Below are 22,500 nucleotides of genomic sequence, written 5' to 3' on the forward strand. Positions count from 1 at the left end.
TTCGCCGTGTTTACAACATTACAAGAATATCAGACCCATATTTACTAGTACAAAGCTATTTCTAGAAGGTGATTCCTGATTACGTGATTGGTTTTTACGTAGATCTTACGTGAGCCATTACTAACGCAATCGTGTACGTAACTAAGATCACTATCTAGGGAGCAGTGAGTCGTTGACAGATATATCAGACCTATAACTCGTTAGGGACGGACCATTAGATCTGATGGGAGGGTTGCGTAAATCTCCCTTTTGAGCCATCTTGACTTCATTGCAGCCACGAAAATAAAATAACGAACCCTTGGCAGAATAGGATCAGTATGTAGTATGTGTACGCAAACGGGGGTAAGCAAGCCAAACTGTTGAGTGTTTTTTTGGCGTGGCCAAATTTACCCAATCCGTCTGTCCTGGTGCCCTTTTGACCAAAGCAAACACGAGTATTACGTACCATTGAGGTAATGAGGTAATACGAGTTTGCCTCACTCAGCATTCACAGCATGCAGTTTCCGGGACTGTATTACAAAGCAATCTGATTGGTCGCTTTACCTTGACCTTGGGACACAGGAAACCTGCCCAGCCCTTAACTTTAACTGGGGGTGGTGCTTTTCCATTGGGAAGTTTTTGCTCATTCAACTATACAGATCTTATTACCATTGTGCTCTCTTAAAAGAATGGCGGGCGAATAAGCGCTTATCAGTTTACAACACTACTGCTAGCAATTGCTCTATTCATGCGAAAGTAAAAGCACTAGGCAAATTATTGTTATTCCTGCCGTTATCCATAGTCTTATTCATAGTCTTAGAATATAACTTTAGACCAACACAGTACTACAGACAGCTACCTATTAGAGCGAAAGGCAAAACTGCAGTGACCTTTTGGAGCAAAATAAACATTTTGACAGTGAGCTGTCAACAAGCGAGCTCTGATTGGTCATTGCTTACGGAATTTTAAACGCTTGACAACTAGCTTTAGCTTCCCAAAACCCACAAGGAACGCCTGGCTACGCAGGCTAAACTAGCTTTTTAAAGATTGATTATGTAGTGTTTCCAATTAGCATTTCCGGAATTATTTAAATGTCTCAGGCATTTTTTTGTGTGTGTGCGCGTGTGCGTTTTTTGACGTATCTATGGTGATTCACCTCCGTAAATTTACATATGGTTCACTGTGGCGTTTAAGAGCATTTCCATGGAAAATGGCCAAACTGACCGCAACTATTGTGAAACCGGAAGTCGATTTTTGCGGCACACGTCCCCACCTTCAACATGTTTGGATAAAGTGTTAAGAGGTATTGTCACTACTTAGGCATCGTTTTAGGTCAAGTAACTAAGCCGGAAATCCTCCTTGGTAATGACGTACTGTATATTCCATCCAATGACTGCAGAGTCTTTACGGCCCCATGCGCCGCAATGCAGTCCAGATAATGACTTATAACCGTGCAAAGAATTAGATTTGTATATCAACTCAAGGACCGAGCAACTATTGAACTTGGCCAACAATCAAGAGAGTCCAGATGATTTCGAAAGTGTTCTTAGCGGCCTTTTTAGCCTTTTCATGTGCAGGGTCGTCTTTCGCTGCTCCTACTACAGCTGCACCTCAGGGTAAGTACGAACAAGGTATCTTTCCTCAGCAAACATTTTAACCTTTGTCGTGTTCGTCTTGTTCAATCTTTCATGGCTAATTATTTATAGCAGAAAGCGTATTTGACCCTATGTCGGCTGCTGTTACCGTTTCCTTTTAACCATCAAGTTTTTATTCTCGATTTGCACTGAAACGACAAAAACCAACGAGAAATATTCAGTCACAAATGTAATAAGGCGTCTACTCAAATGATCGAAGTTTGAGTCAGTAATATAGTCATATTACTCAAGCTCATGACTTCTTCGCACACTTAGCTTGTTTCGGAGAGGTGGCTTCCTGCCTTCCTGCCTGGTTTGTTGTGTAGTGCACATAGGCAGTATATTTCATATGACTTTTAAAGTTCGTAGATTTTTTTAATGTCAAACTTTGCGAGATACTTATTGATCTCGGTTAGAACATTTTTTGCACGTCTTGTTACAGGGTCTCGCAGTAAAGGTTAACGAACTATATACCATTTTAAAGCTTATAAACCAGAGTATACGATAATATATGGTGTTTTTAACGTTTTTAACTTTGACGAATGCAGACTTTGAATGCTTTGTTTTGACAAAGTCTATTTTGATATTGTCTATTAACTATGGTTTTGGTGACAGGCAATTCCAAAGCTCCTCGGGTCATCATAAAAAGGTTAAACCAAAAGCCAACTGATTACATGGCTCATTTATAAAAAAAATTGTATTCATTATTGTTTTCTGTTGTTGTGAAATTTTGCTCTAAGTTTAAATCGATCTAAAACAGCATATTTCAGATAATTACAATGTTCGCAAAATGCTAGAAGAGTTTGAAACTTGATGATGAACCCCATCTAAACACCACGGGGCGTATCCCGCTGAGGGATGTCCTCTCATTAGCTGAGATGCTAGAGTAACAGAATTGAAGTAAATCATACTAAATTTATCTGATCTAAGTAATAGCTTATTATTACCATGTATTCTGTAATGCGTTAGGATATTGTGCTTTTCTAGTACATAGAAGAGAGAAGTCCCGTGTACCGACGGGTCGAATTTGTTTTTATAAGCATATGAAGTATAATATGACCGGATATATAGATCATTATCCTATTACTGTCTCATCTTTCAGAATGCGACACTCGCAAGACCCTGAACGGTGGATGTTGTGTTTTCCCCTTCACGTACCGCGGTGAAAAGTATTACGACTGTACCACTAAAAACTCCAACAACGAATGGTGCGCAACCACGTCTGACTACGATGTCGATAGTCAATGGGGAGAGTGTGGTAAGGACATGTGAAATCTCAGTCTTAATCTTTCTCACTGAGTTTCAGGCTCGTGTCTGTACTGAGGACTGCATGAGGGTGGGATTTTTAACATCTACTCTCAAGCGTTTTCAGTTTGAAAGTAATTGTTTTCTTCATTCTTTAGACAAACCGCCTGCGCCAATATTTGATGTGATTCTGGAAACCAATAAAAATGAATCGACGAGCCGCGGTAAGTACGTGTCCTTCATTGACTTTCATGTGTGCAGCTCATATCCATCCCATCCATACTCCATGATGTGTTCAGGTTACCATTGGGTTAACATGAGTTGTCCCTGAAAATGATAACTTAGTAAAAACAATTTAGCCTCTACTCTAAAATTTTGAGAATAATGATTGGCTGGCGTGCATTTTTTCACGATTCAATTCGATGTATTATATTTATTACGGAGCCTGTGGTATGAGTATTAAGAATAGTGAGCGAATATATCTGTTTTTCATTGAATTTTTTACTTTATTTCTTCTTCCTTAAAATAATCGTTTAAGCTGTTTTTTAAAATATTTATTTGTTTATTTTTATTTAATTATTTGTAGCTTTTTTGGCGTCTGGAGTTGAGCTATTCCAAGGAGACATTGTCGTTGACAATGGCATTAGGAACTACCTGAATAGCCGTGGACTTACAACAGGAACAGGAAGGTCTAAAAGAGCTTTGATGAAAAACGAGAGAGGACGGTGGATAATTGGAGGAAAAGGCGTCGTACCGTACAGGATAGAGTCTTCAAACAGTAAGAACCAGTAATATTAACTGCTGCTGTGGGCCGAGAGGGAGATAGTCGGGTGACCACGGAAGGGAAGAAGAAAAGAAAACACGGCCGAAGCAGAACGGAGGAGAGAACTGATCTACAAAGAGTTTATAAAGACCCTAATGCATTGTCTTTAAGACGACTGTTGCATATGAAATAATTAAATATATGTTTGTTTTGATGTTTTTCTACAGGTCATGCAAGAGGAGTCATCGAACGTGCAATGAGACATTGGGAATCCAAAGTTCCTTGTTTGAGATTCATACCATGGAAAGGAAGAGGAGCGTACTTGTCGTTCTTCTCTGGAGGAGGGTAAGTATAATGCTAACTCTTTCTTTGGTAGTTAATATGATTCACCTGTCAATTTCGTATAGAAAAACGCGTGAAGGTATTGCCAATGTTACATATGATTCAATAGTGACGAAGGAACAAAATGAAAATTGTTGGGAAAAAGTTATTTATTTCGGGGCCGGTGTTTGTTACCGTGCTCGATCCTATTGTTTTCCATTGTATACCCATACGATTGTGGTTTAAGTGGAGATTACAAAGGATTTCAGACCAGTCGACATCTTCCTTCAATACCCACTTCTTGCCATAGCAACTGACTAAAATCGACCAAAATATGATCGTCTAATTTTTACGAAATGATTTTTTATATATCTATCTTATACACGATCTTTGAAAGTCGACAATAAATCAATTCATCAAACAATGGTTATTTATTGCGTATTTCATTCTTATTTAGATGTTATTCAATGGTTGGTCGTCAAAGAACCTCGGGAGCGCAGAAGATTTCCATTGGTCGAGGATGCGAGCATTTGGGGGTAGTTGCTCACGAAATTGGTAGGTTTTCTATACTTTATTGTGATGATATTCCTGTAATACACAGCTCTGCACTGTTACAGCTTTTTGATGTCTGACAGATATCAAAATAAACTTCTCCTTGCAGTGTATGCTCTAGAATCATGTCCCCCTCCTCTCAGTATTTCAATTGTACCTACCTCACCCCACCCTAGACAGGTATTAAAATTAACTCCTTGCAGTGCATTCTCTTGTAAAGCATATCCCCATCTATTCCACCCCACCTTAGGCAACAAGTGTCTAACTAGACTTTCATTGGTTAAAAATAGGACACGCTCTTGGATTCTGGCACGAGCAGTCAAGACCAGACAGAGATAGTTACGTCAGGATCAACTGGGCAAATATCCAACGAGGTAACATTATTACTATAAGCTTATATTTATACTTTTTACCTCAGTAAAACGTTTGTGACTGAGTCGGTATCCCCCTCAAAAACGGTTGCACAACGAAGAGGGGGTAGCTTTGTAATTTTTTATATATAGTGATATTTAAAGATCATTTGAATTGATTCAACGGCCGTCCCCTGGAATGACCATACGATTCTTCGCATTTGCTCTATATTGTTCTAAAAATCAATATGTGAGTTGAACGTTGTGTGCATAGAACATTGAATGAAGCGTAAGTGCGCGGTGTGAGCATAGTAAATGGAGCGGAATGGTTGGGAAACCCATTGTTCTATGTTTTTGTTCGACTTTATCCATTGTTATATGACTTTGATGGTGCACAGAAAAGGAAAAGTTGCTTCGTTTGTTCATAGTATTCGGGAATATTGAAGTTTTTAACTCTAAAAAACGTTCTAAAATATCTATTGTTTGTTAATTAATCCTATATGATTAATACAAATTGTTTATTTGAAAGGAAATTGCCCGGCATTTTTCATACTTTCTTATTTATCATCTAGTAACTTAGCTGTATCTGTGCGGAAATATTTATTCGCATGGTTTATGGTCATCGAACAAAAGTTTTCACTTTCAAAATGTTCATACATGAAAATAATAAGGAAATGAGTATTTTCAGCCATACTTGCTTTGGTTCATTGTGCAGGGTCAGTATACGTGATGGTACAGTTCAACATCAAACGCAAAACAATAGCTTTGTTCTATGGAGTTTCCAAACCATTCTGCTCCATTAACAATGGTGTGAGTGAAAGTGGGTTAAATTGGAAACCAGTCCTTAACGCTGTATTTCTATACATATTGTTGTTGATAGGAATGGCCTATAACTTCCACAAATACGACACGAACAAGATCAACAGCCGTGGCATATCCTATGATTACGACTCTATCATGCATTACTCATCCACTGCCTTCGCCACTAGACGTGGTGTGTACACTATCGTGGGTAAAAATGGCAGGAAAAACCTTGGTCAGCGCTACGGCCTGAGCGAAAAAGATGTGCAGCAAGCCAATCTACTGTACTGTGGGAGAGGCCCTAGACCACAAACACCTAGGCCACCACGTCCACCTACCCCTCCCCCACCAGGTAAGGCTTAATATACTTTCTTTCCCGTCGTGGCTCACCAGTTCATTTTGATCTGTGTCTTGAGACGAACGATTTTGGCTAAATCAATAATTTGAAGCTAAACTTGCTTAATTCTTTTGTTCTAAATATTTTGACAGCTTTTCGTCTAACAGCAATTTAATTGCGACTTTGTTTTACAACATTCTTTACTATGATACCAAGGAGCGTTCAATTTCTCTTTTGTAATAATTCCCCTTTTTTTTCTCCTTTTGCCACTAGGATGTCCTTACACTGACCAAAAGTACTGGTGTCCATACTGGAAGAACCGCGGACTCTGTACATCAGGGTCAACTGTTCAATACATGCAACGCTACTGTCAAAAAAGCTGCAAGTGTAACCAAAGTAAGTCCACATTTTAGTGTACATTTGTGACTAACGTAATAGGCAATTCAAGATCATATTTTCCGGCTATCGGATTGCTTAATTTCACTTGATCATTACCGTGAGAAATGCAAAAATTTCAAATTTATTCTTTCTGGCTGACAGATAACACGCAGAAGCCAGTTTTTGACCATTTGGAGCAAAAAGTAAGATTCGGTTTATCTGCTTATTGAAATGTAGCACTAATTTTGAAAAGTAAGTGCTGTATCCACCGCCCGTATTCAAGTGCCGTGATGGGATTCCCTTTCGATTTTTTATTGGTTCGGTTTGGTAGCACTCATGGTAATGTGTGTCATTAGGATGATTCTTGTAATGGTTATATTTTTTATTATTTCTTCAGCGAAAACCTGCATAGATAAAGATCGCAAGTGTCCTCGTTGGAAAAGACTGCGTTACTGTAATCATTATAAATACGGCTCTTACGTCAAGACCTACTGCCGAAAAAGCTGTAATCTTTGTTAATTATTAAAAAAATTTACTAAAGATTACTGAGAGTGAAAAAACTAAACTGTTGTTAACTAGGGTTGGAATTGACTAATCAATAAACTCATACGATATTGGTGAAGAAAATCGTTTATTTGTTTGTTTGTTTTTTCCTCAAAAATTAGTGATTCTAAGTATAATGACGAATGAATAGCACTTTGTACCGATACCGCGGCCATCTTTAATTTGGTCAATATTATGGAATGCCGAGGGGGCACTAATGGAAAATATATAGACTGCACAGGTGTCTTTTTATATAACTTTACGTTTTCAAAAGAAAGGCACATATATCTGGTAGTTCGAATCAAATTATTTAAAATTGACGTATACTTTATCATTTTTTTTTTTTTACTTTTGCCCCATTGGTATACCAAAATTCAAGATGGCCACCGTATCAATAGATAAGTCTATCAGCATGAAAAGTGTACTGCTTTTGATAGTGCTGTGCATATGGAAATAGAATATATAATACTGAGCTTAGGCACATATATGCTCATAATTTATTATAAAATTAAGTTAGCTGCTAGTCATATTGTCATTTGCTACATCTAATAGCATTTTACTTTACAAACTTCATCAAACAGCATTTTTTACCTTACATTACATAATAAGAAATAACAATATATACGAAAATATGAAAACAAAATTCTATCAGTGACAAATCTATATGCAAATAATAATGACCATCATTTGACGGCAGCCATGACAAGAGGTACTACAATGGTCTCCCCCCCCCCCCCCCGAGAAACTGCTCATGTAATATAAATCATATTAGACGAGATTCAATGGTTCCTGCTTCAAGTCATGGTTGCTATCACGTGATGGTGCAAAGCCTCTACAATTTGTTCACATCAATACCCCACAATTGCTGTTTGCATGTTGTATTCTTTGCAAGTTACATCACTGAAGCCATGTTGGTGGTATTTAACAAAAGATTAGCTCCCATAATTTTGTTAATGCCACCAACATGGCTGCCATGTCTTTTGTCATTTCATTTGGCTTGCTGATAGTTGCAAACAATCAATGATACAATATTCATTAGCTTAAATTATCATTATTTAACATTTTTCCTCAATATTCAATTGGGCACTTTCTTCGAAGATTCGAAACTTTACAAAAATGCATAACTGGAATGCATAGCTTTGCATTCCAGCTAATATTGGTAGAATTACACTTTTCCAAAAAAATTTGTTTCTGTTACATCACAAAACGTTTAAACTTGGCTATAGTATTAATTTTGGGGTACTCTTTATGCCAATCCTTTTTCATCAGAGCTGGTTCGCACGATTTTGAGTACAATTCGGAATCTATAGGTACGGAGTGATGTTTAGAAAGCTTTCAATCTTGGATGAGCCATTAGGCAAGTTCAATTTGAGAACTTTCAAAACATCAAGAGTATCTATAAATTCAGAATTGTATGAGAAGATTGTGTGATTTTCTGTTTATAATCCACTCAACAAAACTGAGCAACTTAGTTGGGACTCTACAGAGTACAATTATTTATACTCCTCTTGTCCAATCAGAATCAAGTAATTTTGCTTGAGTGTATTATAAATCATGTTGTACCACATGAGTAGAGCAAAGGGCCTGTGATCCTTATAAATCAACAAATGGAAACCATCCTTAAAAATTTGGGTTCATGTGAACAATAGCACCTCTATCTGTTTGTTGATGATTTGTCACTACACCAGGCCCGTTGCTAGGGTGATTCAATGGTTTGAATGAAATCCCCCACCCCATCCATCTTTGTAGGGGTATGAAATAATGTTTAGCACTATTTTAATTTTTAAAGAAACGGGATAACTAAGATTGATAGAAAAATGAACTTCCCCTTTCAAGGTCCTAGCAACAGGGCTTGACACAGAGGTAATAACTTGGCATTTGCTAGAGCCAAACATATATGAAGCAAAAATAAACAAAGCTCTATGAACCAACAAAGTCAGGGAGTCAAAAAAATTTCAAACAGTCAATAAGATGCAGATACAGTATGGAGGCAACTTTGTTCACTGTTACCCAGCCAAGATTCTAGTTCTGGATTTTTTAAATGACATGCTTTAACTTGAATACCCATGCCCATTTACATGGCAGAAGGGATTCAGGAATATTTGGTAATTCAATAGCCATTCCACCTTGATAAGGGTGCCAAGGTAAGGAGCCATTGTATCCAAGAAGAGTGACACTGCTTTCAGCAGAGGTAACTGGTGCACCAAGCTTCAACACATTATTAGTTGGCCATGTAAGACTGATAGCGTACACTGAAAGTAACTCTGGCTTGTTTGTATACCTGAAGCAAACACAAAAATAAATAATTAAATAATATTAATACACTTTAAATAATTAATGAACCTTGAAAACAATACAATGTAATATTAAATCTATGAAAATAAGAGAAGGTGTCAAGTGCTAGTTGCTATCTTGGTGTGCTCACCAGATATTAGGATTATCTGTGTCATTCTGGACTCTCCATGGTTTGCTTTCATAGATTGCCTCACCATTCACAGCCAACCACTCTCCAATTTGAATCAAGCGTTCTTGGAAGATTGGTGCGATATGGCCATCTGATGCTGGGCCAACATTAAGGAGATAGTTTCCTCCACAGCTATTAAGTAATAAAATAGAATAGAATTAGACAATGATAAATTATAGAACCCTTAAAGTCTGTGAACATGGGAAATACAAAACTGCTCAAGAGACAAATGAAGTTTACTTTACCTCACAACCTTAGCCATTTCCCCAATAAGTTGAGCTGTTGTGCGTACATCAGCATAGTTCATATTTCGACGATAGCCCCAGGATGATTTATCAGCTGTTGTGGCATCTTCAAACTTGTGAGGCAGGAGTTTGCCTAAACAGTAAAAAAAATTTAATATTATGTTACTCTATTTACTCTATCCTTCAGCTATTTACTTTAGTCAAGCAAGTATTACCAGGGTTGAATCTGTCTTCACATGTGTAAACTCCTCCATGTGTACATCTACTATCATTTCCCCAGCGATCATTCACAACAATAGTATCCTTTACTGGGCTAAAAAACAATACATCAATACTGTGTTAAAATGGCACATGACTGTCAATTAATATTAATCATATTAAACATCTGAATTTACTTGAATGTTTTTGTAACACTGATTCTAAGTTGAGGATGAAAATCATTTATAAAAAATAAATGTATGAAAACATGAATCAACATAGAATGGCATTAGCTAAACACCCAAGTAAAACCATAAGAACAAAAAGATTTCACTGCAAAGATTGCATCATTTACTGATACCATGTACTCTACATGTACCATGTATCTAATGAAGGTTTTTTGACTACAAAAATGTAACAAAATTATAATACATGTAGCATGACAAGATTTCATGACAGATTAAAAACACATTACTCAGGGTCTGGAAGGGTATTTGCAGGAGCTGGGAAACATATAAAATATAGTGCAGGATCTGGGAAACTAGAAAAAAAGTGATTTGGGACATTTACTGTACATCAACCGTGACTCAGGAATTGCTGATTCAATGTCAGAGATGTGAGATTCTTTTTGTGATTCAGGATCTGGACCCCCCCCCCCCCCTCCCCCTCCTTCCTGACCCTCATTACATCTACATGTATTTATAAAGTAACTGTTATAAATCTCCTGTTCTGATTAGTTGGGAGCGCATGCTTTATGAGAGCACACAGCAGAAGTGCGCACTTTCAGTAGCGTCAAGAAGCACTCTGCTACACGTCATGCTTCTCCTAACACTTCTCTTGTGTTCTGCCAAGCAATGTGTGCTTAGTATAACTACACATATCATGCGCATATATTTTCTATTTCTTCAATACTATTTCATTAGTTAAAATGTAGATCAGAGAGCACTTCAGTTTCTTTTAAATTCATTACATTCATAATAAATTGGAGACATTATGATCTTTATCTGAGATGATAAAATAATTACCTTTCATTATAAAGCCATGCAAGAAAATCAGTACTCCTAAAGTAAGACGAAGAGGCTAACCAGTCGCCATCAGTCCAAAGATACTCTGGTTTGTAGTTATTGATGATATCATACAACTGGGGAAGCATGATTTCCTGTAGAGCAGAGGGGAAGGACGGCATGAGTCAGTCAATCAAATTATTGCCTTTTATATAATATATATGATTAAGTACATTGTACTACAGTATGTTGTGCACAGAGGGTTACCTAAGGAATATATAAGGACTACCATCTGCAGTGGTATTATAAAGTTACACTGTGTTTCTCATGGTAACAAGTCATGGTCACAAATCACAAGTCATGATTTAATGAACATTGTATTAAGATGATCATTGTATCAAGACAGACTTACATCCACATATTTCTGAGTGTGAAACGTATTCTTAGCATCTTCCAGGTAGTAAGGATGAAACCACTCAAAGAGGGAGAAGTACAGTCCAAAGGTAACATTTGTTCTGTTATGTATAGCTTGAGCAAGTTCACCTTTAAAAAAAAAAAACAAGATCAGGGTTACATCACAATGGTCATCATGATTCAAGGCCGAAAGGCTACAGTAGTTTTCCTTATCTGAACCAATTTTAGGATGGTAAATAACTAGCCCCCTCCCCCCACTAACTGTTTATTGTTTTGCAATTTTTGTTTTTTGGCAATACATTATCTTACGATACTGAACCGTTGTCAGATATAGAAAATACCTCTGCTTACGAGGCCAATCAGAACACGATTGCAGACACGGAGTTTGTATGTTTATGAAAATCACAGTAACTTCAGGTGCAACTCTAATCGAGGGTATACTAACCAACAAGATCACGATGTGGGCCAGTATCAACAGAGTTCCAATTCCATGATTCCTTTGATGGCCAGTTAGTAAACCCTTCATGATGCTTGCTGGTCAGAACATAATATCTGCAAAAATAAACAAGTTGAAGCCAATTCTAATTTTTTTAAGTTCTTCAAGGTTTCAACCAAGGATTGGCAGATAGAAGGGCTCACATGATCAAATAAACAAATGCGGGGTTTCAGGATGCACGTCAATTATTCATCAGAGCTTTAAACTTAATAACACGAAAGACATACTTCACTTTGAAAGTTGCTACAACGAAAGATATCAAAAGAAGTCGTCGTAGTTGAAGGCATAAATATTAAGAAGAGGTAGTCAAATACTCAAATAAAACAGCACTTTTGTTTTGGCCAGTAAAATGCTTATTGATCAAGAAATGAAATTGTTGTGCATTAAGTTATAAACTTAAGCTTACTTTGCTCCAGATTTTGCCAACAAGTCGGCCCATTCGTTCGGATTAAAGAACTCGGCATGGAACATCGGAGCAAAGTCAGCATACTTGAATCCTGGGGGATAGTTTTTCTTTAAAAATTCCACATAAGAGGGAACTCCTTCATGTAAAAACTGCCAGAACCACTCGGAACCGAAGGAAGGGACAGAGTAAACTCCCCAGTGCATAAAGATTCCAAATTTTCCCTTGTCATACCAGGATGGAATCGGACGTTTATCGAGGGAATCCCAATTTGGAGCATATTTCGTTGCTTTATAATCTTTGGCAATGGTTAGAGTCGTAGAAAGAGCAAGGAGGACAAAAAGGGAGAACAAAATTCCTTGAGCTCCTTCCATCTTGGACGTCTTTCGTTATGTAAATACGAGAACAATATACACATGTCACGAGTTTGACACGAGGCCTTCCTGGCAAAGCATGTCGGGACTCATCAAACCACAGGAAGCTCACAGTCAGAAATTCCTCACTGATGCCCAAAAAGAAAATAATTTTTTCTCCTGTTAGTCTAACAAACCTTGTTAGTAACAAACCTTGTTAGTAACAAACCTACTAGAGTGCATTCAGTCAAATTGTTGAATAGTTAGATAAATGTATCTAGCTTAGATAACTATCTAGTCGACGTCACCTAAAATAGTAAAAGCGCGCCAAATAGCGGTCATGCTAATCCGGGGGTTGTTTTACCAGAGAATGAGTGAATAGACATCCATTTGTATCATCGTTTCTCCCCCTGATCTCAGTAGCTGTTTACTCGTAGTTTCAAATTTAGGTGACGTCACCTAAAATAGTAATTAACTTATCTAATTTAGTTGACGTCACCTATTCAACAGTGAGAATAAAAGTACTCTAGTAACAAACCTACTAATATTACAGAATATTATTTCAGGAACAATTGTTTTCAATACACCTCGAGCATGATGACGTTTTGTTCCAGAATCCTTTTCGTTAGCTCTTTCTGTCATGCTAATTTTGTCTTAGTATTCTCAAATTCTCAATGTTTTAACATTTGAAATGAGATTTTGAAAAGGATTGTAGTAGATAAGCCCGTGAAACAAATAAAACGTCATTAGGGTTAGGGTCTGATTAAATTAGCCTTTAAAATGTATTTGCTGTAAATTTTATGCTTACAGAGAACGCTTATTTTGATTTTTGGAGATCTTAAAATCTTCTCTCAAAAGGAAGTTTCATTTTCGTACGCAAAGCCTTCTCAGCTTTTTAGTGTACGAGAATGGACAAAGTTTGTTTTAGAAGTTAGCGGGTTGGGCTTTTGAATAGAAAAAAATTAGGGTGGGGTAGGTGGGGATTATTATTAGTCTGCTCAGTCCCTCTGGTTGTAGACGACTAACCCAGCATTCCTCGCGATGGATGGTCTTGAAGGTAAGGAAGTCAGATATTAAGGTTACCTACTCCTTTATCATTCAATTTCTGACTTGTTTACTACGCTACTCGGACCAGTTAGAGCCTCCAAGGGTTCTAGCTTACTATCTCTCTGCTAGAGTTTTACAGCGAAAATCTATTGATGCCAAAAAAGTGAAAAACTCGCTTACACTGTAAAGGACTCATTTTGCTACTCTGTAAACTCATCTGAAGCTTACAATATGGTTATTTGCTCAAGTCTTTACAGTAATCTTTTTTTTGAACTTCTAATAAGCGAAGAAGTAATCCTTATAATATTTTTCAACTCAGCCTAGGAACATAGAAGTTTGGATTTGACAGATAATTTACCATCATGTAAGTATGAAGTGTGCTCATCTGATTTTGAGAGGTATTTTCCAGTAAGCAGTAAAGCTAGATGTGTGTAGCTGGTGAATCATGTGGTGTGGTTGTGTCTTCTGTAAGGGATATGTATATTTGATGCTCTTTTACAACTTAAACATAGTAGGAGTTTTTGAGAGGATTTTTTCTATTATCTAGCAAAGTAAGTATAGAAATAATTTATCATTTGTCACTAGCTGAAAGGAATTAAGAGATTATGAAGAGAGCACATCTCTTATACATAGGTCTCTGCCTATATCCTGATCAAACTCCCAACTTTGGGGCACATTTGAGCTATCGGATCCCCAACCCTTGCTGAATACCCCCCACCCTCCCCCACAGGACTTACATTGATAGGTGCATTATCAAAACTCCTTGTCAAACATAGCAGAATCAATCACACCAAAGCTGCAACAATTGGTTAAGGTTGCTCAATGGGGTTTTCTTGGCACACTATGTTACAACTTCCATCACAAATACATGAACGAAAACCAATTACTGTTTGTTAGAAACAATTTTTTTAGAAGTTTATTAATATATATATAATGATAATAATAATAATAATGATAATAGAATTCAAATAATGAGCAATGCCAGGTGTTGACAAGTCAAATAGACAAGTCAACAAAGTGCAGTAGTGTCAAGTCAGTTTTGTGATGCATTATAGAGGGCCACTAGTTTATTAGTTATTTTGTAACTATTCCGTGCTACCCTCTTTAAATAAAGAGTTGATTTATTATTTATTATTGTACTAAGATAAATTCTCCTGGAAAACTGGATTTTAATTTTTTCCATATTCCACAAAAGGAATAAAGCTGCAGCAGAAGTCCTCATCACAAGCTACTTTTACCAGCTCACTGATGGCTGTGGAACAAAAAACTGTAGAAATAAGAACTGTGCTTCAAATGGAAAACTCAAGCTTGACAAGAATGAAGCAGCTGCACTAGCCGTGAAATTGTGTCAGGAAAAAGCAGAGTTAGCATTATGTGATAATATCAAAACCAAGTTCAACATCAAGAAAGGTAATTTTTGACCATTTTTCAGTATACTTGTTCCAAAATGAATGGATCTATTAGTAGGATTCACCACAGTTGGTGCTTATCTATATATTTCATAACAACCAAAATGGGTTATTGCTAGTCCATCACATGTTTATGTCACCTTGATAGTATCCATTTGCATGCCTGGATTGTTAGAGGCAGTTTAAGTGTCTTACCTAAGAACACAATACAAGCACACCTCATCCAGCATACTAGCCATCAGCCTTACCATGAAATGACAGTATATTTAATATTCAAGTGCATTCTATACCGAAAAATGTTTTCCAATTCGATAAATAATTTAGTGAGTTTTCTGGTGTGAATTCTGAACTTTGGTAATATTTGAAACTAATCATGACAACACGTCTGGAAGAGACAGGAGGACTGTTGACATCATCACTAATGCCATTTATTGGTTGTTCATTGTAGAGCCCTATTTGACAGAGTCATTACTACTTTCAAAGATAGAATCCTGTAAGAAGACAAACAGTTACAAGGAACTTGTCCACATTATTGGCAAAGTGTTTTCTGATTCCAAGTTATTAAACAAAAGTTTCCTGCTTGAGAAGCCAAAGGCACTGGAGGGAGCAACTCTCTTTGTTGATGTTGATGCAGTTAGAAGAATCTACAAAGAACTGTTTGTACTTGAGGACCCTTCAGTGGAAAACGCTCTGCTGAATTCACTGGTAACATTGTCATCAAACATTGAAATTCAAATAAACTTTCACAAGCATGACATTGTGCTAGAAGATCCCAACTTCTTAAATCAGATAATAGTTGTCATGGAAAACACAATGCTACAAAGCCCAGAGTATCTTGATAGCGCTCTGCCTAGCTTTTTGAAATCTCTCACTCTCTTACCTGCAAATTTGCAAGCTCAGCTTGTCAGGATTTGGTGTACCTATGAAGTAGATGACATTCGTCGCATGGTGGAAACTTTGCAACAATTAATCACTTATCAAGTCCTAACAGGGCCTTCAGCTGTCAATCATATTCCAGTTCATGAAGACATTGCAATAGTCAATAGTACCAAGGTTATGAAGTTATTTTACCTTGTTAGTATAATAGCAGGAGAAAAAAGAAATCCAAGTAAAGTAACCTTGCAAAACGATTCCCAACCTATCTCAACAGCTATCAAAACTTTCCAAGATGAAATTTACAAAGTGCTTGAGTTACGCTCACTAGATTGCCGTCAGCCAATTTTAAATTATGATGAATTTGTTAATGAACCACTGAACGATCACATAGAAGTAGACCGGGACTTCACCTACTTTAAGGGTGATCCACAAAAGTTTTCATTTCTTAGCCACTTTTTTGTACTTAGCACAGCAACCAAAGGATTGGCACTCTTTTATGATAATCGTGTGCGGATGTTTAGTGAGAGGAGATTGACTATGTTATACAGCCTTGTGCATGGACATCACCAAACGCCTTATCTTCGTCTTAAAGTTAAAAGAGAGAGTCTGATTGATGATGCCCTTGTCAGGGTAAGTGGATACATACACACCGTAACAACTATAGTAATTGCATATTTACCTTCCTATCAGGGGAAAGAAATGGAGTAGAACAACAAAGGGCTCCTTTGAGGTGTTATGATAAGAAAAATGACAGTTTTCTCTTAAGAAGACATTGTTGGGGCCCTTTCACGAGTTTGAAAAATGTTATTTTCATAATTTTGGTAAAACTTTTGCCAGATTTTGATTGTTAAGCTCAAAATTTTGAAAAAAAATGAAATCATGACTAGATATAGACCAGAAATCTTCCATCGCTAGATTATACTGTCATCTCCTAGATACCACAATCACCTGGGTGCTTTGATAGGAAAAAGAAGTTTAACAAATTGAGAAATACTATAACGATTTGAGAGTGCTTTTAAAATGAGTTCTTATTTATGCAAAATTTATACTTTATACAAAAGAAGGGATCTCAAAATTGTTCTTGAAGTTGAATGGTACATGTATAAACTAGTTGATCGTGGTGCAATGTTTTCCCACATGTAACAGACCGTGTGTCATTCCCTAGATTATCCTTACTTTGCTTCTTTGTTTAACGATTGCACATGAGAAGACACATGAATATGGGGGTTACAACTCAAACAGATAATCTTCTTTTTTATGGAAAGACATGGTGTGTGATTGGAAAACATTGCACCATAACAAATTGCTGTAGGTCTTTATCATTTCTGTTGTTTTTATTTCAGCTGGAGATGGTTGCCCAAGATCAACCCATAGATCTTAAGAAGCAGCTGGTGGTTGAATTTGAAGGAGAGCAGGGTATTGACGAGGGAGGGGTCTCTAAGGAATTCTTCCAGTTGGTCGTCGAACAGATTTTCAATCCTGATTATGGTAAAGTCTTTTTGAAGGTTTTGTTATGTTGTTAAATCCACCTCACGCCAGCCACTTATTCCCCGTATACATTATACATACTGTAACATCTCATTGAAAGGCAATATGAAAAAGAACTAAATAATTGAACTACCGTATTTACTCAAATAGACACTGCACAGCGTTTATTTAATTTCTCTTAATCTAGCTGTAGCATTTATTCGGGGGCAGTGTTTATTCAAAAATTACTTTATTCAACAAGATTTTGTAATAGCAAAGTTAAGGACATACGATAACCTTTTTAACAGGTAACAGTAGCAAATCTAACAAAAATTTCATTCATAGTCTTATTTTGTCTGTTCTTTCTACAGTAACTTTGAGCTTAAAAATGTTGTTTCAAATGAAAATAATTTCCATTGCTGGTTTAAACTTGAAATATACTTGTTCTTTATTATATATCATAAATTATTATTTCCTCAAATAAAGCCACACCATAGATGCAGCGTCTTTTCGGGGGCAGCATCTATTACTATTTTTAGTCCCAAGTGTGACGTTTCTTTGAGGGCGGCGTTTATTCGAGTAAATAGGGTAATTCATATTGAATCTAATTGGTTATTGTTGATGGTCGTAGGGATGTTCACTTATGATCCCAACACAAGGTTTTGTTGGTTTAATCCAACCTCATTTGAAAGTGCTGCCCAGTTCCGTCTCATTGGTCTAGTGGTTGGTTTGGCCATTTACAATAATATAATCCTGGACATACACTTTCCTATGGTGGTTTATACAAAACTGTTTGACAAGCCAGGTACCTTTGATGACCTCAAGGATTCCCATCCTGTAAGTACATCAACTCTAATGGGATTTCTGGATTGAGAAAAAAATGCATTACTGAACCCTTGTTGCAAGAATGTGATTCACAATAAGTTGAGGCCGTTTTTATTTTCAATGCAGGTATTGTATAGAAGTTTGAAGTCAATGCTTGAACATGAGGGCAATGTTGAGGATGACATTGGGTGTACTTTCAAAATTGGCTATACTGATGTCTTTGGCTCAAACTTGTCTCATGACCTTAAAGAGAATGGTGGAGATATTGCCGTAACCAATGAAAACAAAAAGGTAACTTACATAAATCCAGTGTATACAACTTTGATTTTGTAGCTGTAATGTTGGGAAACAGTAAACAATCTGCACTGTACTGTAATGGTCGGTAAGTGGTTGGTAAGCTGGTTGGCTCATAATGTTGGTTGGATTTAGCTTATAGACATTTTGATTTTGTTGTTAGAGTGAAGCATCTGACAATAGTTTCTTATCATATTTTCTTGGAATCTCACATAATTATCTATAAGCAGCAAGCCACATCACTTTTTCTTGTTTTACAGGAATACATAACTTTGTATGCAGACTTCATTTTGAACAAGTCAGTGGAAAAACAGGTAAAAGTGAACAATATAATTTAGTTGTGTTACAACAGGAGAAGTTCTAATCTTAATTTTTCTCTCCCTTTTACAATGTAGTTTAAGGAATTTAAATCTGGTTTTGAGTTGGTCGTTGGTGATTCTCCACTGAAGGCTTTTTTCAGGCCTGACGAGGTTGAGCTTTTGGTTTGTGGTAGCAAAGTAAGTATTTTTTTTCATATGCTACTTCATGCAATGCTGGCCTGTTGGGATTAGCAGCATTGGCTGTTAGGAAGGGCTTGCGTCACTCTGACACGTGGGAGTGGTTCCTAAACCATAGCAGAGTTGCTTGTTGGTTCTCTTCTGTTTAGTCTTGTCCTGTTTTCTTCCCTACACGAAATGAAAAGCTTCCGAATTTCATTAGGATTTTGTTTTAAAGAACCTGTAGAATCACTGCTAGATGTTATATGGCCCTTTATTCCTTTCAAGATAAATAAACACATTGGGTAACATTCATGGATCCATGTCTATGGATCTAAGGAGGTTTCTTGTTGACTTCCAGGAACTGGACTTTGATGCACTTGAGAATTCTACAGAATATGATGGTGGATTGAGCAAAGATTCAGAGTTGATCAAGTAAGTCTTTTTTACAGCATCAGTTGTAGGGCGAAGATAAAGGAATTTGTTGGGAATATTGGATGCTTCTTTATTAATTATCAACTTGCAAATCCTCACTGATTTAAAAAATGTGATATTATGCAATTAGTAGAAAATACGCAGGTGATTATAGAAAATCTCACGCACTGATTGGTCAAGAAACTCACACTATCACACAATAATCACCTCGAGCGAAAATCCAAAATGGCGGCCAGCCGCTTTGTTGCTGTTACCGGAAAAAGGTGCCTTTTATCTTCTTCTTTTTTTTTCCTTTCTTTTTTTTAAAAGAATCACCTGTGTATTTATTCTAAAACAATTATTTGCCTCAGGCTCAGTGATTATTGGGGAATATTTACCTCGCCGCTTGAAGACTCGTGTCTCGGGAAAATATTCCCCGATAATCACTTCGCCTTTGGCGAATAATTGTTAATTAAAAAACTTTAATAAATAAAGATAAAATATTATGTGTCATGTACAATATTATGTGTCTGTACGATAATTTGCTATATTTTAACCCAGGATGTTTGTTGGTTCTCTCTTGTGCTTCAAAGTTTTTTCTGGGTTCTCCAGTCTTTCTTTCCTCCTCAAAAATCAACTCCTAAATTCTAATGAAATCTATCTGCTCCCTTATCAACTGGGTTGTAAAACCTAATAGGCTTTCTGCCGTCCACCCTGGAGTAGTGAATCTGATTTAGATTTTTAAAGACTCTTTTCCCTGCTTGTCACCACTATTCACTTGTTGGCTGGTTTGTTCTATTCAGTTGTGCAACGCTTTCTATAATCTATTTTCACATTTAGGTGGTTCTGGGAAGTAGTGCACAGTTTCGAAATGGAACAGAAGCGACAGCTGCTGATGTTTACCACCGGTAGTGACAGGATTCCTGTAGGAGGATTGTCAAAACTGAAGCTCATCATCGCTAAGAATGGACCCGATTCAACCAGGTAAGATGATATATGAGCAACTGTTTTCCAGAAGATTGAGAGCAATGGTATACTGCCAGTGCTTGGCTTTTTTTGAAGCCATTTCCATGGAGGTAAGGTAATCCTAGGGCTAACGTTTTTGGTGGAAAGAAAGCAGGAGATGTGTGCTTACCACTATGTAGTAGTCTACCAGGTACTCTCCTTCTTGCCCTTTCTAGCCCTTCATTTACTGGTGACTCTACTGCTAGGGCTAACGCTTTCGTTTTTGGTGGTGGTGGTGGGGGGAGGGGGGGGGGGGGGAGGGGGTATTGTCCCTACTGGTAACAGGTAAGCAGTCTAACTATATTCGTACATTTCCTGGTTTATTTCAGGTTACCAACGGCTCACACGTGCTTCAACGTTCTTCTGCTTCCGGAGTATAGCAGCAAGGAGAAGCTCAAAGAACGCTTGCTTAAGGCTGTAAGCAACGCCAAAGGGTTTGGGTTACTCTAGAAAGATAATTGTGATAATAGGGATCCAATTTTAGCAAGAAAGGAATGTGATCTTCAGGATTCTATGTCCTAACAATTTTATTTAGTTACCGTCAAATTAAAAAGGGAGTGACAATGGTCGATTTGAAAAACATCAAAAAAATAATATACGATGGTCCTAAAAGAAATATAAACTTATGAAATGACTACATCAGCCCAAGTTCTTTCTAATCTAGTGTTAACTTCAAAAACATTGCAACGTTTCAAGAGTCTCTAAGAGAAACGAGGGTGAGTCATTTCAGTTCTGTAAGAATAAAAACGAAATGAAGCTGCAGTCTATGCTTAGAACAGTCTGTAGTTTGTCGAAGTACAGTTCTTACAGCTACAAAGATTGGGCTCGCTGTGGTGGCTATTGACAAAGCATACCCATGTTATTTGCCTATACCTTTTGCCTTTGTAGTTAGCTTGAATCTACGGATGATATTTTACTGACAAAAGCTTGCTATGTCAAACAAATATTTCAAACCCTATTACAGCCTATAGGGGTTGTTTTCCAGTTACTGAAAAGTGTTTCCATTACCAAGGCATTAACAACCTATTCAACTTTGCATGGTTTATGGTTGCCATGGTTACCAGTTTATACTCATTAGCATAATGACGTGACTTAGACAACACAGGCCAAAACGTCTGGGTTTTTGGGTTGCGATGGTCTAAGTTAGTTTATTTTTTGATCGACATAAGCCAAAAACCCAGACTTGGGCTGTTTTGGTCGCGTAACTGTCAAAGTGGGAGTAATGTGTTTCAAGTTTGTTTAAGTGTAAACTTGGTTTTTAGGTATTTTTTTTAGAATTTACTGATAGAATAGAGACTTATTGGTAGATTTCCTTTTCATCCATCCTCATTTTCCAGTCATGTCCAAAATTCTAGTATTTTGGTTCTTGTTGGCGTTTAAACTACTTTCTCTGCCGGGCCATTACAAGCCAGATTTTGGAGGCGTTAGGACCGTGGCGAATAGTCCTGGCCGATCAGTTTTGAAGATGACTAGACGATGTTATATCCACCACCGGGTGACCCCTTTGCACTCAATACCATCCAAAACTGCTGAGGACTTTAGGTCAATGCAGTTGGTTTTTGCACTTTAGCCTCAAGGATTCCATTGCTTATCAGATGTTTTAAAATGACTTTGGATAAAAAGGAAATCTGCACTTGATGATCAATAAAAAATGTAGCGAAACATATAGCGTGTTTACTAACCGTGTACTTTCAAGTGTTAGCCAAGTAAGCAATAATAATCTAAGAGTTGTTTCCCAATAACTGTTTGATCATTTATCTTGGGGTGGATGAGGACTCGAGCAGCGTGGGTGTCAACGTCCTCAGATTCACTTCCTCCCTGTCATAAGAGGGTGCCAGTGGGGGTACTCCCAATTGTAAGTTAACTAATAATTTTTCCGCCGAATGTCAGTTAACTGTTACTAATTTCGCGAGCACTGGCCATAATATTAACCAAAATAATGGAATATCAGTTAACTGTTAACTACTAATTTTAGCTTATTTGTCAGTTAACTTAAACCCTATTGGCACCCTCTCATAAGGTAGATCCTGACGGACTTGGAGGGGCTAGAAAGTCGTCGCTTACAGCCATGTCTGTCCTTGTCTGTCGCTATTTTGATTTTTAGCGAGGTTACACGAACTATACAAAGTAATCAAATCATTTTTTATTTTTATTTTTCACGTGTAAAACACTCATCGGCAGGACATGTATACGACAGATATATGACA

At 37.2% G+C, this 22,500-nt stretch overlaps 3 protein-coding genes across 4 annotated transcripts; 2 read left to right on the forward strand and 1 right to left on the reverse strand.

Annotated features, from left to right (window-relative positions):
* The first annotated feature begins 1,426 nt into the window (after positions 1-1,426).
* Positions 1,427-6,987, forward strand: LOC116289589 (protein SpAN). Its single transcript, XM_031696534.2, has 10 exons — positions 1,427-1,595; positions 2,716-2,871; positions 3,017-3,082; positions 3,445-3,636; positions 3,849-3,966; positions 4,400-4,497; positions 4,785-4,868; positions 5,725-5,997; positions 6,256-6,378; positions 6,758-6,987. Exons 1-10 carry the CDS (start codon positions 1,508-1,510, stop codon positions 6,877-6,879), a joined length of 1,320 nt encoding a protein of 439 aa, XP_031552394.2. The 5' UTR covers positions 1,427-1,507; the 3' UTR covers positions 6,880-6,987.
* LOC116289591 (alpha-L-fucosidase) lies at positions 6,975-12,538 on the reverse strand. The gene is made up of 8 exons (XM_031696536.2): positions 12,131-12,538; positions 11,674-11,780; positions 11,227-11,357; positions 10,836-10,969; positions 9,828-9,925; positions 9,613-9,745; positions 9,329-9,499; positions 6,975-9,184 (listed from the first exon to the last, which is right to left on the reverse strand). Exons 1-8 carry the CDS (start codon positions 12,499-12,501, stop codon positions 8,941-8,943), a joined length of 1,389 nt encoding a protein of 462 aa, XP_031552396.2. The 5' UTR covers positions 12,502-12,538; the 3' UTR covers positions 6,975-8,940.
* A 969-nt stretch (positions 12,539-13,507) lies between these two features.
* On the forward strand, positions 13,508-22,035 carry LOC116289590 (ubiquitin-protein ligase E3A). Of its 2 annotated transcripts, XM_031696535.2 has the most exons (12): positions 13,508-13,537; positions 13,847-13,891; positions 14,723-14,937; positions 15,385-16,442; positions 17,156-17,300; positions 17,911-18,116; positions 18,231-18,395; positions 18,659-18,712; positions 18,794-18,895; positions 19,236-19,309; positions 20,129-20,272; positions 20,623-22,035. In XM_031696535.2, coding segments are annotated over exons 2-12 (2,286 nt in total). In that variant the 5' UTR covers positions 13,508-13,537; positions 13,847-13,889; the 3' UTR covers positions 20,744-22,035. The 2 variants fall into 2 exon arrangements, with proteins under 2 accessions (XP_031552395.2, XP_088895413.1); XM_089039287.1 differs by lacking the exon at positions 13,508-13,537 and having other exon boundaries at positions 13,548-13,891.
* The last annotated feature ends 465 nt before the right edge of the window (positions 22,036-22,500 follow it).

Source organism: Actinia tenebrosa, unplaced genomic scaffold (genome assembly GCF_029948245.1).
Source record: "Actinia tenebrosa isolate PJP-AT-01 unplaced genomic scaffold, QUT_ActTen_1.0 PGA_scaffold6__47_contigs__length_16458017, whole genome shotgun sequence".
Classification (NCBI taxonomy): Eukaryota; Metazoa; Cnidaria; class Anthozoa; order Actiniaria; family Actiniidae; genus Actinia; species Actinia tenebrosa.

Coding starts and splice junctions, on each gene's coding strand:
- LOC116289589 (XM_031696534.2), top strand. CDS start 1,508: ATGATTTCGAAAGTGTTCTTAGCGGCCTTTTTAGCCTTTTCATGTGCA. Junction 2,872..3,016: donor TAGTCAATGGGGAGAGTGTG/GTAAGGACATGT, acceptor TTCATTCTTTAG/ACAAACCGCCTGCGCCAATA. Junction 4,869..5,724: donor CTGGGCAAATATCCAACGAG/GTAACATTATTA, acceptor TGTTGTTGATAG/GAATGGCCTATAACTTCCAC.
- LOC116289591 (XM_031696536.2), bottom strand. CDS start 12,501: ATGGAAGGAGCTCAAGGAATTTTGTTCTCCCTTTTTGTCCTCCTTGCT. Junction 9,746..9,827: donor TGAAGACAGATTCAACCCTG/GTAATACTTGCT, acceptor TTTACTGTTTAG/GCAAACTCCTGCCTCACAAG. Junction 9,500..9,612: donor GAAATGGCTAAGGTTGTGAG/GTAAAGTAAACT, acceptor ATTACTTAATAG/CTGTGGAGGAAACTATCTCC.
- LOC116289590 (XM_031696535.2), top strand. Junction 14,938..15,384: donor CAAGTTCAACATCAAGAAAG/GTAATTTTTGAC, acceptor TGTTCATTGTAG/AGCCCTATTTGACAGAGTCA. Junction 18,117..18,230: donor ACCTCAAGGATTCCCATCCT/GTAAGTACATCA, acceptor TTTTCAATGCAG/GTATTGTATAGAAGTTTGAA.